At 63.6% G+C, this 14,687-nt stretch overlaps 1 protein-coding gene across 4 annotated transcripts in view; it reads right to left on the reverse strand.

The window, feature by feature from the left end:
• Positions 1-4,883: 4,883 nt before the first annotated feature.
• Positions 4,884-14,687, reverse strand: part of MAD1L1 (mitotic arrest deficient 1 like 1) — a 316,953-nt gene continuing 307,149 nt past the window's right edge. For all 4 annotated transcript variants that reach the window (XM_042971184.1, XM_042971183.1, XM_042971186.1 and 1 more), the window contains one exon: positions 4,884-5,326. In XM_042971184.1, the coding sequence (XP_042827118.1) occupies positions 5,168-5,326 (159 nt within the window). In that variant the 3' untranslated portion in view covers positions 4,884-5,167. The remainder of the gene's footprint in view (positions 5,327-14,687) is intronic.

The raw sequence follows: 14,687 nt of genomic DNA on the forward strand, positions 1-14,687 counted from the left end.
TGCCAGGGTCGCCGATGAGAGAGGGTCACGAGCCTGGGGCCTGGTTCCCTGCGTGGCAGCCGTGGGGACCCGGGGACCCAGGATCCCAGGATGCGGCCGCAGGAAGGGCGCAGGCTGGCGTCTCTGGCCCCCTGGCCCGCATTTCACCCTCAGACCCTTGGTCAAGCCAGCCTCAGGCCAGCTCAGAAGGGGTTAAGATGTGCCACCGATGCAAATTAGGTTTAATTAATCCTTTTCATCAGTTGCAAATATACCTTCTGAACCCTATTAAAAACATGAATATGCAAATGCAGACCTTTTTAAATTCTCATTTTCAAGGACTTGGTGTTGGGGTTTGATTAGTGAATTCCGTTAACAGCCTGTAAACCTGCTGCAAAATTTAATTTCCATTTTCAGTTAAAAAAAAAAAGGAGAAAAGAGTCATGACGGCTGTTGGTAATTGGGCTAATTACGGTGTTACACTCACGAGACCACACAGGGAGCCCTGCCGGGTGGAGGGGGCAGCGACTGGGCAGGGGGAGGGCGGCCCCCAGCGGGCGGTCCATTTTCGAGGTGTGGAGACTGAGGCTCACTGTGGGGAGACCGAGAGCCGTGTCGGCTGGGGCAGAGCCAGCATGGGAGGGCCACCGGGTGCCCAGGCCGGGCTCTGGGGAGGGCGCCCCGGGCCCCTGTCTGTGGGGGACGCCGCTCACCGCCCCCTGGTTCTGCCAGGTCCCCATGGACTGCCAGGTCACCTGCTGGGACAGCCACTTCTCTTAGTCGACAGGGCCCTTCGCACGCACAGTGAGGCCCCGAGTGACCTGTGGTGGACACGACGAGGTCCTGTCCCAGCTGGGGAGGGCGGCAAGTGGGACAGAAGACAGCGGATTTCCCAGACGCGGCGGACGGTAAAAACACAGTAAAATGATGTCTCGTTAATTATTTACAGTGATTACACATTGAAGTAACCTTTTGGAATCGTTGGTTTAAATAAGATCTATATCTTAACTTCACCTGTTTCTTTTTATTTTTTTATTAAAATTTTTTTTAACGTTTATTTTTGAGAGACAGAGACAGAGCGTGAGCGGGGGAGGGGCAGAAAGCGAGGGAGACACAGACCCCGAAGCGGGATCCAGGCTCCGAGCTGTCCGCACGGAGCCCGACGCGGGGCTCGAACCCACGAACCGCGAGATCATGACCTGAGCCGAAGTCGGAAGCTCAACCGCCTGAGCCACCCGGGTGCGCCTCTTACTTCTTAAATGTGGCTACTAAATTTCAAGTCACACGTGTGTGTGTGTGTGTGTGTGTGTGGGTTGCATGTTCTGTGGGACAGTCCCGTGGGTTCCCGAGACCACGCGAGCCTGATGGAAACTATGTAACGTGTGTTGCTGATAAACTACGTGTGAGGAAGATGGCGGGGGCCAGAGGTGCCAGAACGGAGCGGGTTCAGGAGATGGGGGCGGCAGTGGACAGTTTGGGCCGCCGTAACAAATGCCGCCACATACTGGGCGGCTGAAACAACGGAAATGATTCCTCACGTCTCGGAGGCTGGAAGTTCGAGATCCGGGCGTGGGGAGGGCTGCTTCCTTCTGAGCCCCTCCGTGGCGTGTAGGCGCCGTGTTCTCCCCGTGTCCTCACGTGGTCGTCCCTCTGCGCGCGTCCGTGTCCTGATCTCCTCCTTGTATAGGACCCCAGTCCTGCTGGGTTGGGGCCCACCGTCGTGACCTCCTCTTACCTTAACCCCCTCTTCAGACCCCCCTCTCCAAGTACATCACGTTCCGGGTCCCGGGCTTCAACCCGTGGATTTGGGGAACTCAACTCAGCCTCTGACGGGGTGTGGGCCCGGCCCGTGCACGCGTGTGAGCGGAGACCGGGGCCTGCCCTCTCTGGACGGGCCCCTGTGGGGAGCCCACGGGCGGGAGGGAGCTTGGTGAACTGGTTGGTTCCCGTGGGGTGAGAGCTTCACGGCCTTTGAACCGGGCGTGAGAGCCGCCTGGGGGTTGCGTCACGTGCAGATTCTGATTCGGCGGGTCCAGGCGGGACCCGAGAACCGAGAACCTGCGTCCCTGACCAGCTCTGGTGCTGCCGGCCCGTGGATGCCGAGGGGGGCCGGGTGCTGGCGGCGGCTGGGGGTCCGGCGGACGCCCCGGCAGGCGGCGCTGTCCTCCCTGGGAGCCTCAGGGAAGCTGGGAGCAGCCTGTCGCACACAAATCCTGTTACATCCTGGCAATTAGAGTTTATCGCTGTGGCACTAATCCCTTAAAATTAGTCATTAGCGGCTTAAGAACCATTTAGTGTCGGGTGCCCACTGATGAGCTGGCAGAGGTGGGGAATCTGCCAGAACCAGAACTTTCTGTGGCCTGGCGGCCGGGGCCTCGGTGGGCCCAGGCTCGTGTGGCCGTCTGTGCCTCCCCCGGCTCCCCGGGGGGCCCCGAGGGGACTGGACCGAGTCCGGCAGCGGGAACGGGGCCAGCCCCGGGGGACGTTGGCAGGAGCTGTGCTCCCGCTCCCACTGTTTGAATCTTCCTGCTCCCTTCTGGAAAGGAAAACCCTGGAATCGGACGGAGCACAGCCGCCGTCCAGCCCAGGCTGGCCCGTGCGTCGGCGTCTGGAAGGGGCCTTGGGAGACCCTCTCCCTGTGGAGGGAGGAAGCTGGGGACCGTGGCAGGGATGGGACACGTGCCTGGGCGTCTGCACCTGAGGGAAGGCCTTTGCTGGATTTGAGCTGCCCGGCGCCCACCCCATCCTGCAGAAGTGGGGACAGCGGGCTGTGCCGATGCGAGACCCCGCCAGGCACCCTAACCCGAGAGGGGACGAAAGCTTCGGGGACAGTTTAGGAACCATCTTGGAGGTTGGTGGTGGAGCCCTGCAGCCGTGGGGCCTCGTGGCCTGTGTCGGGCAGTGGGTAGCTGGTGGCCACGGGGCTGTGGCACCATGCAGCCCGATTCCTCAGCTCTGACCCAAATCCTTCCAGGATATTCCTCTTTCGCCTGGGCTGGCCTAGCAACCGGCACCCCTTGGGGGGCATCCAGTCTCCGTGGCCCACTGCGGACGGATGTTCCCTCGGCTGCCCACGGGGCAGAGGTCAAGAGCTTCTGTCCTGGCCCACGATCCAGGACATCCCCGTCCCTCGAGGTCCACCTGCCGTCAGGGCCCGGCCGGACACCCCTACCTAAGCCATCTGAGCGAGAACCAGCCCCACGCCCACTGCCCTGGAGGGTGCCTGTCCCTGGGAAGCGCCGTCTACACGCAGGGAACGTGCTGGTGTGTGTATTCCTGCCCGTGCGTGAGGGGCCACGCAAAGCATTTTTAGGGGCTGGTGATTTCGCGTGGCCTTCTGAACTGAGCGTTTCCTTGCTGTTGTACAAGCAGCCGGCCCTCCGTCTGCTCCACGGGGCGGAGAAGGGAAGGCTGGCCTCCCCGCCCACCGCACCCTCCAGGCTGGAGCCTGCAACAGGTGTGGGGGGGTTCCCGCTGTAGGCTTGGGGCCCCCACGTCCGGGGAGGGCAGGGTCAAGCCCACAGGGCCTCAGCAACACCCCCCGCCCCCTCCACCCCACCACTACCCTGCGGGTTTCTGATGGTGCTGGACACAAGCTCAGGGACCAGGCCCTAGAACAGAGCCTGGGAGGGAGTCCACTCTGACGTCTGCCTGAAACCCAGCACAGGGGTGGGTGGTCTTTGCTGCAGAAGCCAGGACCCCCAGGAGCTTCTTCCCAGTTCCCAAGGGGCTGCTCCGCGGGGTTCGGCAAGCCTCCCACGTCGGGGAGCGGGTTTGGAAATGGGTGCTGTCGGTGAGACAGGATGCGGGGCAGGGGAGCCTCGGGCCTCCGCACGGGCACGCCGGGGCTCTCAGCCCGTGGAGGGCGGAAAGCCCCCGAGCTGGACTGGGGTCCCCATTCCCACTGGCTTGTGGCCCTGGGAAGCCACGTCACCACCCTGAGCCCGTGTTTTCAGTTTCAAAGTGAACAGTTTCAAAGCCATCCGGGCTGTGCTGTGATCAAGGGAGCCAGGGGGGCTCCGGGTTCAGGCAGGAGAGCCTTGCTGGTGACCCTGGGGCCTGGCCGGGCCGTGTCTCCATCTGCCCGCGGTGAGGCTGCCGGCCATGGGCTGGCACCGCCGATGCAGCCACACGGGCGGCTGACGTCAGGACTCATTGTCCCCATGACCGGTGACAGGTCTGGAGTGCTGAGCCGTGCGTGTCAATGAGGTGGCACTTGGGCGCTCCAACGCCAGGCGGCCCGTCTTCTGTCCCCCAACATCCCGTGCTGGGGGGAGGGGTGGGCCACCACTCCAGGCCTTCCCGAGCCCCCCAAACCCCTGGTCAGCGGGCCCCCCAGGCCCGGAGCTGTGAGTACAGAGGCCAAGGTCCCCCCGGGGCTGGCAGCTGGACCCCCTCCCACAAAGGCGGCCCCCGTCCCTGTGCCCAGGGGTCCGGGGAGAAGGCCGACCCGTGTGCTGTGATCCCCATCCCTGCCCCGGGTGCCCAGGCGTGTGCAGGCTGCTGGTCCTGAGGTCACCACAGGGAGGAGGACGTGGCCGGAACCACCAGCGTCTCCCGTGGGGGCCTGGGGTTTGGGGTGCTGGCTGCCAGCACTTCCACACGGGGCCTGGAGCCGCCCTCCCGGCCAGCACCTGGGGCCGCACAGTGTGAGCGTCATCGTCGGTCCGTTGGCGGGGGGAGGGTGGGGGCGTGGGGGGGGCGGAGTCCAGGGCAGGGGAAGTATCTCGCCCACTCTGTTCCACCTGAACACGCGCTCCCTCTCTTCTGCTGGGGGCGGTGGCTCCCGGGCTGCCACCCACCGTCCCCTGGTGTCCAGGGGCTGCCCCGGGGCCAAACCGAGGGCTGGTGGGCAGGGCGAGCCCGTCCTCTCAGACGCACACAGCGAGCCGGCGGGGTGGCCGAGGAGCAAACTTTATTTCATACGGAGCAGGGACTCTGCCGGGTTTGAGCGGTGTGTGGACGGGGGTACACACTGGGGAGGGGGCCGGAAGCGGGCCCCCCGGGCACCCCCCGGAGCGGCGGCACCGAACGTCCTGGGCGAGGAGGAGGGTGCGGCCTCTCCCCCGCAGAGCGGCTCAGCCCCTGCCGGCTACGGGTGCGGGCGGCCGGGGTCCGTGGGGCCGCGTGGCGGGAGGCGGGGTGGGCCTGGGACCCGCCGGCTGCCCTCTTCCGCGTGAGCCGCAGGCTAGGCCACCGTCTGGCGGCTGAAGAGGTCGAGCGTGAGGGCGCTGAGGAAGGCGGGGATGCTGTCTTGGCGCAGGAGGTGCAGCTCGATGAGCTCCGGCACCGTGCGTGAGAAGGCCGTCTCCAGAAGCTGCATCTTGGCGCCTGAGGGTCCCGTGGCCTGGAGGGCGGGCGGGAGACACAGAGGACACACGGTCAGCGGTGCGGTGGCCTGCGGGGTCCCCCCGCCCCTGCCCCGGGGCCCTTAGGTCCAGGACAGGGCAGGACGGGGACCCCGTCCCCGGCGGGGGTGCAGAAGACGGGATGTGGGGCGTGGGGCGTGGGCTCCGGGTGCCCAGCTGCCCTCTGTCGGTCTGCCCAGCCCTCCCCGTCCTCAGAGCCCGGCCCCCGTGACGGCAGCCGACACCCCGCCCCACCCCCCGATGCTACAGACGAACGGGCGAGGGGCCGGAGCCGCCCCAGAGAGCTGCTCCGCGCCCGGGCGGACGGCCGTGCCCCCTGGTGCTCAATCCCGTTGGCGCCGGCCACAGAACGGAGGGGGTTCCCACCGGCGGCCCTGCTGGGAGGCCAACCCCGCTCGCGGGCCTTGCTTCTCCGCGGGAGGAGCCGCTCCCGGCCACGATACGCACAACAGCCGGGGTGCGCACGCCGCCCACGGAGTCCGTCGGCGGACCGTTACTCAGCCACGAAAAGAACGCAGCCCTGACCCCTGCTGCGCCAGGGACGAACCCCAGACACGGAACAACACGCGTGCGTCAGATCATCCGTAGGGAGTGTGCAGAACGGCGAGTCCGCGAGATGGAAAGTACATCAGTGGCTGCCAGGGGCTGGGCTGGGCACGGGACGGACTGCCAGTGGGCGTGAGGGTCCTTGGTGGGGCGACGAGAGTTCTGAAATCGGGTCGTGGTGGCGGCACAGCTTGGAAGACACCAAATACACCAAAAAGCAAGCCGCGGGGTGAACTGCACAGCGTGGGAACTCCCCCCTCCACCCCACCCTGGGGCTGGGCGCGTGTACTAAACCCCCGTCTGCCCCACAGCCTGACGGGGCCACCCTCCTCCCAGGAGCTGCGGGGGCTGCCTGGCTCCGCCCGTGTGCACGGCTCAACCCTGCACGCGGCGGGCCACACACCCGGCCCGCACACCGACCTCCGCCCGGGAAGGACGCCTGGATGCGCCTGTTGGGAGGCGGTGGTCTCCTTCCGAGACCCCAGGAAGGAGCTGGTGCCGGCCTGCCTGCTCCCCCGTCCTGTCCCACGAGCCCTCCCGGCGGCCGTTGAAACTCGTGGCGCCCAGCGTCTGAGCGGCCCCCCCGCCTGTGTGCCGCGCGGACGGCCTCTGCTGCCTCCCCAGGGCACCCACCCTGCTCCCCTGCATGTCCGCACGTTTAGGCTTGTCACAGTTCAACACGGACCATTTTTAAACAAAAGTAAGAGAAACCACTCTGACCTTTTACCGAGAAAATCCTTTCATTTCTGCCTTCTGCTCAATTGTGAAAATTTCCCCTAAATGTCAGAGGGGCTGATCCTCGGCAGCGGAGGGGCGGGGAGCAGACGCAGGGCACCGCTCAGGCCAGGGGTGGGGGGGGGGGGCGCTGAGGGAGGCCGTGGCGCCCGCCTGGCTCGGCGGCTGAGTGGCAACCCTCCTCCGAAGCGGGGTCCCTCCACGCCGCGCTGCACCTGGCCGGGACCCCTGCCCGCCCGGGAGGGGGCCTTCAGTCCGGGTGTCTCCCCAGATCCCTGTTGGGCTATGGGGCCCCAGCCGTGCTTTACACACATCAGACATCCCTCGCGGCTGCCAGCACTGCGGCCGTGTCTTGAACAATCGTCACTTAACGCTCGCCCACGCGAGGCCCATCCTGGGCACCTCAGTGCACCTGTCCGGCATTCAGGAGGCGAGCGCACGGCCACAGAGACACTGGCTGTGCCCTGGGGCTGGCGGGGGGCGTGCAGGAAGGAGGCGTGACCAGGGCGGCCTTCTCAAAGCCGAGGGTTTGTGAGCCACCCGCCCCCCCGCACCCCCCCGGCCACGCCGGCCCATTCCGTGGGAAGGGCCGTGTCCTTGCTCAGAGGCGGCGTGGAGCCGTGTGGCTGCCAGCATGTGCCCTGGTCACGCCATGCCAATCAATCTCTGCTAGGCTCCACCGTGCTCAAATACCACCCGGTCCCCAGGTACCTTGTAAATCACTCTAATTAGAGGCTGTTCGCTTAAAATTAGAGAGCAATTTTTTAAAAAGCAAATTGCCCAGTAAGACGCGTTGGCTATGGCTGGAAATATTTATGGCCTGTGTCTCTGCCTCCTCTGCCCCCAGCGTTTGGGAGTGACAGGCCGCGGTGTGGCTGGCAGGCGCCCCGTGGCGAGCAAGGCGCTCCGCCACAGTAAGACCCCCGGTGGCCCCTGGCTGGCCGTCAGCGCGGTCCGGCGCTCACACCTCAGCCTGGACTCGCCTCCAGGCCTCCCCTCCCTCCAGACGGCGGAGCTGGGCCTGCCTCGAAGGGTTCGGCCGGGACCCAGACGGCCAGGTCCGTCTGCCACGGCGCGAGTCTGCGGAGACGGGCCACGCGGGGACGCCGGGGGGCTCCGGGGCTGTGCGTCATCAGAAGACGAAGCACGTAGTGGCTCCAATGGGGCTCGTTAAATGCCAGCCTGTGGCGCCCCACAGCTGGCGGGACGGCACGCGGCGGGCCCTTTGTGAGATGCCCTGAGTAGGGAACTGCCCCCGCTTCGGTGGCCCCCTCCCAAGCCCCCGACTGCCCGTGGGACGGCACAGGGGGGAGGGGATTCCCATCGAGTGCAAGCCTACCGCTTGCTGAGGGAGCCGAAGGCAATCCCGCGAACGAAGGCACGGGAAGAATCCAGAGATGAGACCCATAGCGAGGTGTGGGTCCTCACGTCCCCACCTGAGCAAGATTTAGACAACACAACAAGATGATCAAACAGGCAGTGCGAACACCACTCTCTCAAGACTCTGGGAGCGGGGTATCGTCTCTGCGTCACGGTGGCATGGCGGCTTGTCACAAGGCCCCATCGACACCCGAGGAAGCGGCTGACGGCAGCTGGAGGGAAACGCAGGACGACGGGAGCATCTTGGGGCCTGAAAACAGACGGTGGACAGTCACAGAGACTTGGGGGCCCCAGCTCGGTGACGAGAGACACATGAGATGACGCGGCATGCTTCCGTGACCCCGCGGGCAGAGACGAAACGCGGGGTCGTGGCTCGTGGGCACACCGGGCAGAGCCGGGGGGACACAGAGCCCGGGGTGCCCTGCTGGAGACCAAGGACCACCCGCCAGGTGTCGGGGCTCTGCCTCGAGAGGCAGAGAAGGGAAGGGTCGCGATCAAGGAGGAATGAACGAAACTGACGACAGGAGAGGGGGTATTGCAACCAGAGGCCGGTCCTTCGAAACCAGCAACAAAACAGACGGAAGAGAAAAGACAGAAGCTGCCGATACCAGAAATGAGATCCTGGAGCTGTTCCGAGAATAATAAGAAAACACTTAAAAACGCTTTATGCCCATAAACTTGACAGCTGGGAACAGAGCGTCCCTTAAACACCACGGAGCACCAGGGCTCAGTCAAGATGAAGCAGCGAACCCGACAAGTCCGGCGGCCGTTTAGGAAACCGAATTTGTAATTAAAACGCTCTAGAAGAAATCTCCAGTCCCACGTGGTTCCACCGGAGAATTTTATCAGACATTTAAACGAGAATTAACGCCCATTTTCCACGGTCTGTTCCGGAAGACGGAACAGAGAGAGTACTTTCCTGCGCACAGGCGTGTCCGCCCGACAGCAAGCCAGAAATGGCGCACACGCACAGGCGGAAGAGAGAAGTGGACTTGGTGCAGAGACCCTCAACAGAGCTCAGCTAACGTGGTCGGGAAGTATAGAGCGGCGACTACGCCAGGACCACGCGCAAGGCACTTCTGCGTGTGGCCGGTGCGCTGACGACCAGTCAGGACGCGTCACCACAACCCCAGGACACCCAGTCCCACTGCCGACGCAGGGAACGCCTCTGACAAAACGTGACCTCCATTCCCGAAGAAAACCCTCGGCAGACGGGCGCGCACGGCCCACGCGGCCTCCGAGTGGGACAGGTGGCGCCGTCCCGTCCTGGGGGCAGAACACACACGTGGGGGCCTCGACGGAGGTCCACACTAACGTGCCCCATCAACATTTAAAAAAAATTTTTTTTTTAACGTTTATTCATTTTTGAGACAGAGAGAGACAGAGCATGAACGGGGGAGGGTCAGAGAGAGGGAGACACAGAATCTGAAACAGGCTCCAGGCTCCGAGCCATCAGCCCAGAGCCTGACGCGGGGCTCGAACTCACGGACCGCGAGATCGTGACCTGGCTGAAGTCGGACGCTTAACCGACTGCGCCACCCAGGCGCCCCCCCCATCAACCTTCTTAACGCAAGTGCCAGAGCTGCCCCACGGAGGAAGACGAGAGAACTGAAAAGAATTCTGACTTAAACCTCACACCTCACGCAGAACTTAACTCCACGCCCATCACAGACTTACACGTAAAACATAAAAACCTTCAAGCACAGAGACGACATTTCAGGACCTAAGACCAGGCGGAGAACTTGTCAGACTTCACACAGAAAGCACAGTCCGGAGAACAGAATGAAGACGGGACAAACCGATGGGCCTCATGGAAACTGCCAGCCTTTGCTCCCGAGACACAAGCCCGCCCGGGAAGGGGTACGTCCGAGTCATGAGTGACCCGGGGCTGGCATTCTGTGTCCCGGCGCCTCCTGGCTGGAAGGTCAGGTGCACGGTTGTGTTTCGCTCACGGCTGTCCCCCCCCTGCCGGAACAGGGCCCGGAGCAACGGGTGCAGCCGGGCCCCCTCCTCCTGCACAGCGCTGGCCGCGGTTGCGACGGTCTGTTCATCTCTGTGACTCGCTGAACCGTCTCCCTCCCTTCCCGGGACGCCCGGGGAAGAGGCGGCCGCAGTCAGGACGGGGCGGGTGGGGGTACTGACGGCAGCCCCACGCCACCCCAGGGCTCACCTGGCCCACGCGCTCAGATGCCCCGAGGCCGGCCCTCCACTCCCTCACTGGCTCCCCGGCTGCAGGTGGGAAGCTGGTGGCTGCAAGGCCCGGGGGAGGCCGGCTGCTTGGCGGCCGTCTTCAGTCGCATGAAGGCTCACGTGCGGATCTGGGGGCGGCAGGCACCTGAGTGGACACAGCTCCAGGCGGCCCCGCGTCCCGCGAAGCCCGCCGCTCCCATCCCGGCCCTGTCCTCGGCGCCACCCCCGGGGCCTTCGCGTGCGAGGCAGGGGCTGGGAGCCCGGGCACAGCGCAGGCACGGCCTCTCTGCAGCCGGGTCCCGGCCGGGCTCCGCGGCCAGATGCTGGCCCCGCGGGGACAACGTGGGGCGGTCGGTGTGTGCAGGCGTGCGCAGACGCCTGCCGCGTGCCGGGCACCCCCTTCCCGCCGCCACGCACGCGTACCCCGGGTCTTCGGGGTTGAGCGGCCGTCCCCCCACTCAGACGCGACCGCCCAACGCCTCTGCTCTGACCCCTCCGTCTGGACGGCCTCCTCCCGGTGCCGGCCCTGGGTGACCCGGGGCGCTCTGGCGAAGCTCGGGTCCCGCGCGTCCGTCGGGTGTGAGAGCCCCCGCTCGGCGGGACGCGCTTGGTGGTGGGTGGTGGGTGGCTGTGGCCCCATCTAGGGGAGGAGCCTTCTACCAGGAGCACAGGCGCTTCCTCCTCCGGGGACCAGCCCGCCCTGCAGAGGGGCGGCCCAGGCCGCGCACCCCGGCTGCGCGCACTAGCCAGGCTGCGAGGGAGCTCCGGCTACGCGGGCGAGGGCCCGACGCGCTGCCCGAGCCGGCACACGCCCACCGGTGATGCGCGGACAGCGTCTTCGCCACGTCTGCTAGGAAGTCGCCTTGAACTTCCGTGCCGGAGGAAGCCCCCTGAGCACGCACCGCAGTGGGTCATGCTCACACACGACACGGCTCTACACGCACAGAGAAAAAGCGTGTCAACCACAAAACGTAAGTGGTTAGCTCAGGGAGCTGCGATGAAACGTGGCTCCTTACGGCTTTGTGCACTTTGCGGATTTTCTACTGCGGCCGCACGTCGTCTCCGTAACCAGGGCCAGCCCGATGCGAACTGGGTCTCCGAGAGCGGCACTTCTGACACAGGGCACTCATCACACGCGCTGTTCTTGCCACAGGCACGTGCGAGTTCGTGGGCCTCACCGGCCGCCTGGCCCCGGGACTGGGGCCCCTGGGATGCCCGCCACGGCACCCGTGGGTCTCCCACCCAGAACCACGCACCAGGGCGGCGGTCGGTCGTGGTGTAAGTGGCCCGGCCCACCCGGGCCCCGCCTGGGGACACGGAGGTGACCCTCGGCCCTGGATCCCTCCTCCGCGTAGCCCCCATCTGGCCGCTCCTGCTGCCCCCTGCCCCCGACTGTGACTGTGTCCTGTGTCTCCTCACCTTGTAGGCCAGGCTGGGCGAGGAGGCCCTTCCCACTGCTGCCCCCCAGGCGCCCCCCCACATGCCCCGCCAGCCTCCGGCTCTGGTGCATGTCCCCGCCCACTGCTGTCCCTCAGGGAGGGCGGGCGGGGGGGGGGGCGGTGACCCCGGTGCTCGGTGTAGGCGGACCCAAACAGGTCTGGGCACAGGCAGAGAGACGTGGTGGCCAGCGGATCGGGACGAGCTGGACGGAACGCCGAGGAGCCTGTCCCAGCACGAAGCTGCAAACGCCGAGCTGGCAAAAAGCATGTCCAGCACGGGGCGGAGGGAAATCGCTCCCCCAATTATCCCCGCTCAATTGTGCCGGGAAACGGCTAAATACCGCATGTTCTAATTATACCGGCGTTGCTGGAGTTACCGTCCCCGGCGAGGGGCGACCTCTCCCCAGCGTGCTCTGGGGGGTGGGGGGGGGGGCGAGGCCAGGCGCCCCGGCAGCTGCAGATCGGTTCCGAGCCCACAGTTGTTATTATTATTACTCTATTTATACGGCTCTGCATCCCTCGTGCCTCGCCCCGGTTTGTGCAGCTGCTCCCACGGCCTCACGAGGGAGGGGCAGGAGGGCGCACATGGGCGGCGAGGGCCCAGGGTCATTTCCAACGAGCCTCGTGCATCACAGGTGGGTGCCCAGGGGGCCCACAGGTCATCGGCACAGGGCCAGGTTCCGTCTGGCGTCCCACTCCCGGCCCAGGCCTCCTTCCCATCCCGGGAGGAAGGTGGGGACAACCGTGGGGGCCGGGCCACCTCCCTCCTACTGGCTCCCAGGGGCAGGAGGCCAAGTGCAAGGGGCCCCCAAACGGCTCTGAAGGCCGGACGTCCCGGGAGGGCCCGGGCCAGATGGGCTGGAGCACGTGTCCCCTAGCCAGCCACCCTCAGCGCAATGACGCGGATGGCACCAGGTCACACAGGAAGCCCCCCTCCCCGTCCAGACAAGCTGGTACAGTGGAGCGCTCACGGGGACATAGGCGGCCGGCTGGGGGAGCGGCAGAGACTGAGCTGGGGACCTGGGCTCCGATCGTGGCTGCCCCTCCCACTCGCCGTGTGACCGTGGCACCTCCCCTCCCCTCCACTCTGTGAGCTGGACTTCCCTCAGTGGAAAGGGGCACACGGTGTCTGTGTCCCCACCTCGGATATTAACTCACTCACGTGCTGACAAGACGGATGAAGCCAGCCGCCACGTCACGGGCTGTCCACGTGAGGGGGAAACTGACGGTGGCCTCCGGCCAACGGCCCGAGAGGAACTGAGCGGACCCACGTGAGTCTCTCCCCAAGAGACTCGTGGCTGTGGCGCGAAGGAGGGCCCACCTGGGCGCAGTCCGGCCACTGACCGTCGGGCCACCGCCACCGTGCTCGCGGTGAGTGCTTGTTCCGCCATGGACTGTCGATATGGGAGGGCAGAAAAAAATCCCTTTAGAAAAACATCCTGAAAGGTGATGCAAACCTTACCGAACATGAAAGGTAAGTCAGGAAAATGACACCAGAGTGCACGGTAACCCAAGTGCTCAAAAGCAGGAATGACTTAAGATACGGCGGCCAGAGAGACAACCAGACACATGGCCAGAGGCGCAGGATGGGGTGACAGCGGACGCTCACTGGCGACCACGGAGGCCTGCAAAGTACAGAAGCAGCAACCAAACACAACCCCCAGCGCCCCCCACTCCCCGTGGAAATGTTCAGAAGGTGAGGCCGGCTCCAGGCGCGCACGAGTGGAAATGGGAGCACGGAGAGCGGAGGGAAGCCCCGACTCTTGAAATCTCTTCACGTGACAGCAGCAGGCCACGAGCCTCCTCGCGTGCACAAAGTGACATCCAAGGGAGCTCGGAGCGGCGGGGTTCTCACGCCCCACGTCGTGAGAAGGCTGCGGGAAGAGGCACCCAAGTCCTTCAACAACCCTCAAAACAGCATGAAGAAGTACAGACAGTAAGTCGAAGAAGGAGACAGACCAACTTGTACAAAACATTCCCCCGACCCAGAGGAAGGCAGACAAAGAGGTTCAGGGAACAATACAGGCCGGAAACAACGGATTTTGGAGCAAAGACCGTCCCTGGGGATGAGGGTAGCTTCAGAATGATAACAGGACTAATTTATACATGAAATAAAAAAAAAAAATGACAGAAATACAAGAAGGCACAGACAAATCCAGAATTAGTCAGAGATTTCAACGCTTGTCTGTCTTTAATTGACAGAAAAGATAAAAAATCGGCGAGACTTTGATAGAAGATAGGACGTTTGACAAGACTATCAAAGAACCTGACGTAACTGACGTTTATAGCACACGCTCCAGCAGAATACACGGTATTTTTAAGTATGTTTGCTACACAGACAACATTCTGGACCTTACAACAAATTTCGACGAATTTTAAAGGATTAACGTCATGCAAAGTATGTTCTCCGACCACAATGAAATTCAGTCAAAACCTAATAACGGAAAGGTAGCTGGAGATTGTCAAAATACTTGGAAACTTGGTAACCTACTTCTAAGTAACCCCTGGGTCAAAGAAGAAACCAAGAGGGAAATTACTAAGTCATTTCAACTGAATGAAGCTGAAAACAAAATCATCCGAATTTGCGGAGAGACTGAGGCAGACCTTGGGGAAGTTTTTAGCGCTAAATGTCTATGCGAGAAAAGAAGAAAGGGCTCACGTCAGTGACTTCAACTTGCACCTCAAAAAGCTGAAATAAAAAGGGCAAATGAGACCCAATGTACGCAGAAGAAAGGAAACAAAGATCAAAGCGGAAATCAATGAACTAGAAAGCAGAAAAGCAAGAGAAAAAAATACAACCCGCAGTGGTCCGCGAAGATTAACAAGGCTGACGCACTTGGGCCAGACTGCTTAGGAACGAAGGGCGGAAGACGACTGATGGGGTCGTGGGGGACGGGGGTGACAGCACGGGTCCCACAGATGTCAGAAACACAAGGAGGGAGCACTACCAGCCTCACGTCGGTGAGTCCGACAACTTAGATGCAGCGGACCAACTCTGAAAGACAGAACTCGCCGAGCTCACCGCAGAGGAGGGCTAAACCCGCTAAGC

This window comes from Panthera tigris, chromosome E3 (genome assembly GCF_018350195.1).
Source record: "Panthera tigris isolate Pti1 chromosome E3, P.tigris_Pti1_mat1.1, whole genome shotgun sequence".
NCBI lineage: Eukaryota > Metazoa > Chordata > Mammalia > Carnivora > Felidae > Panthera > Panthera tigris.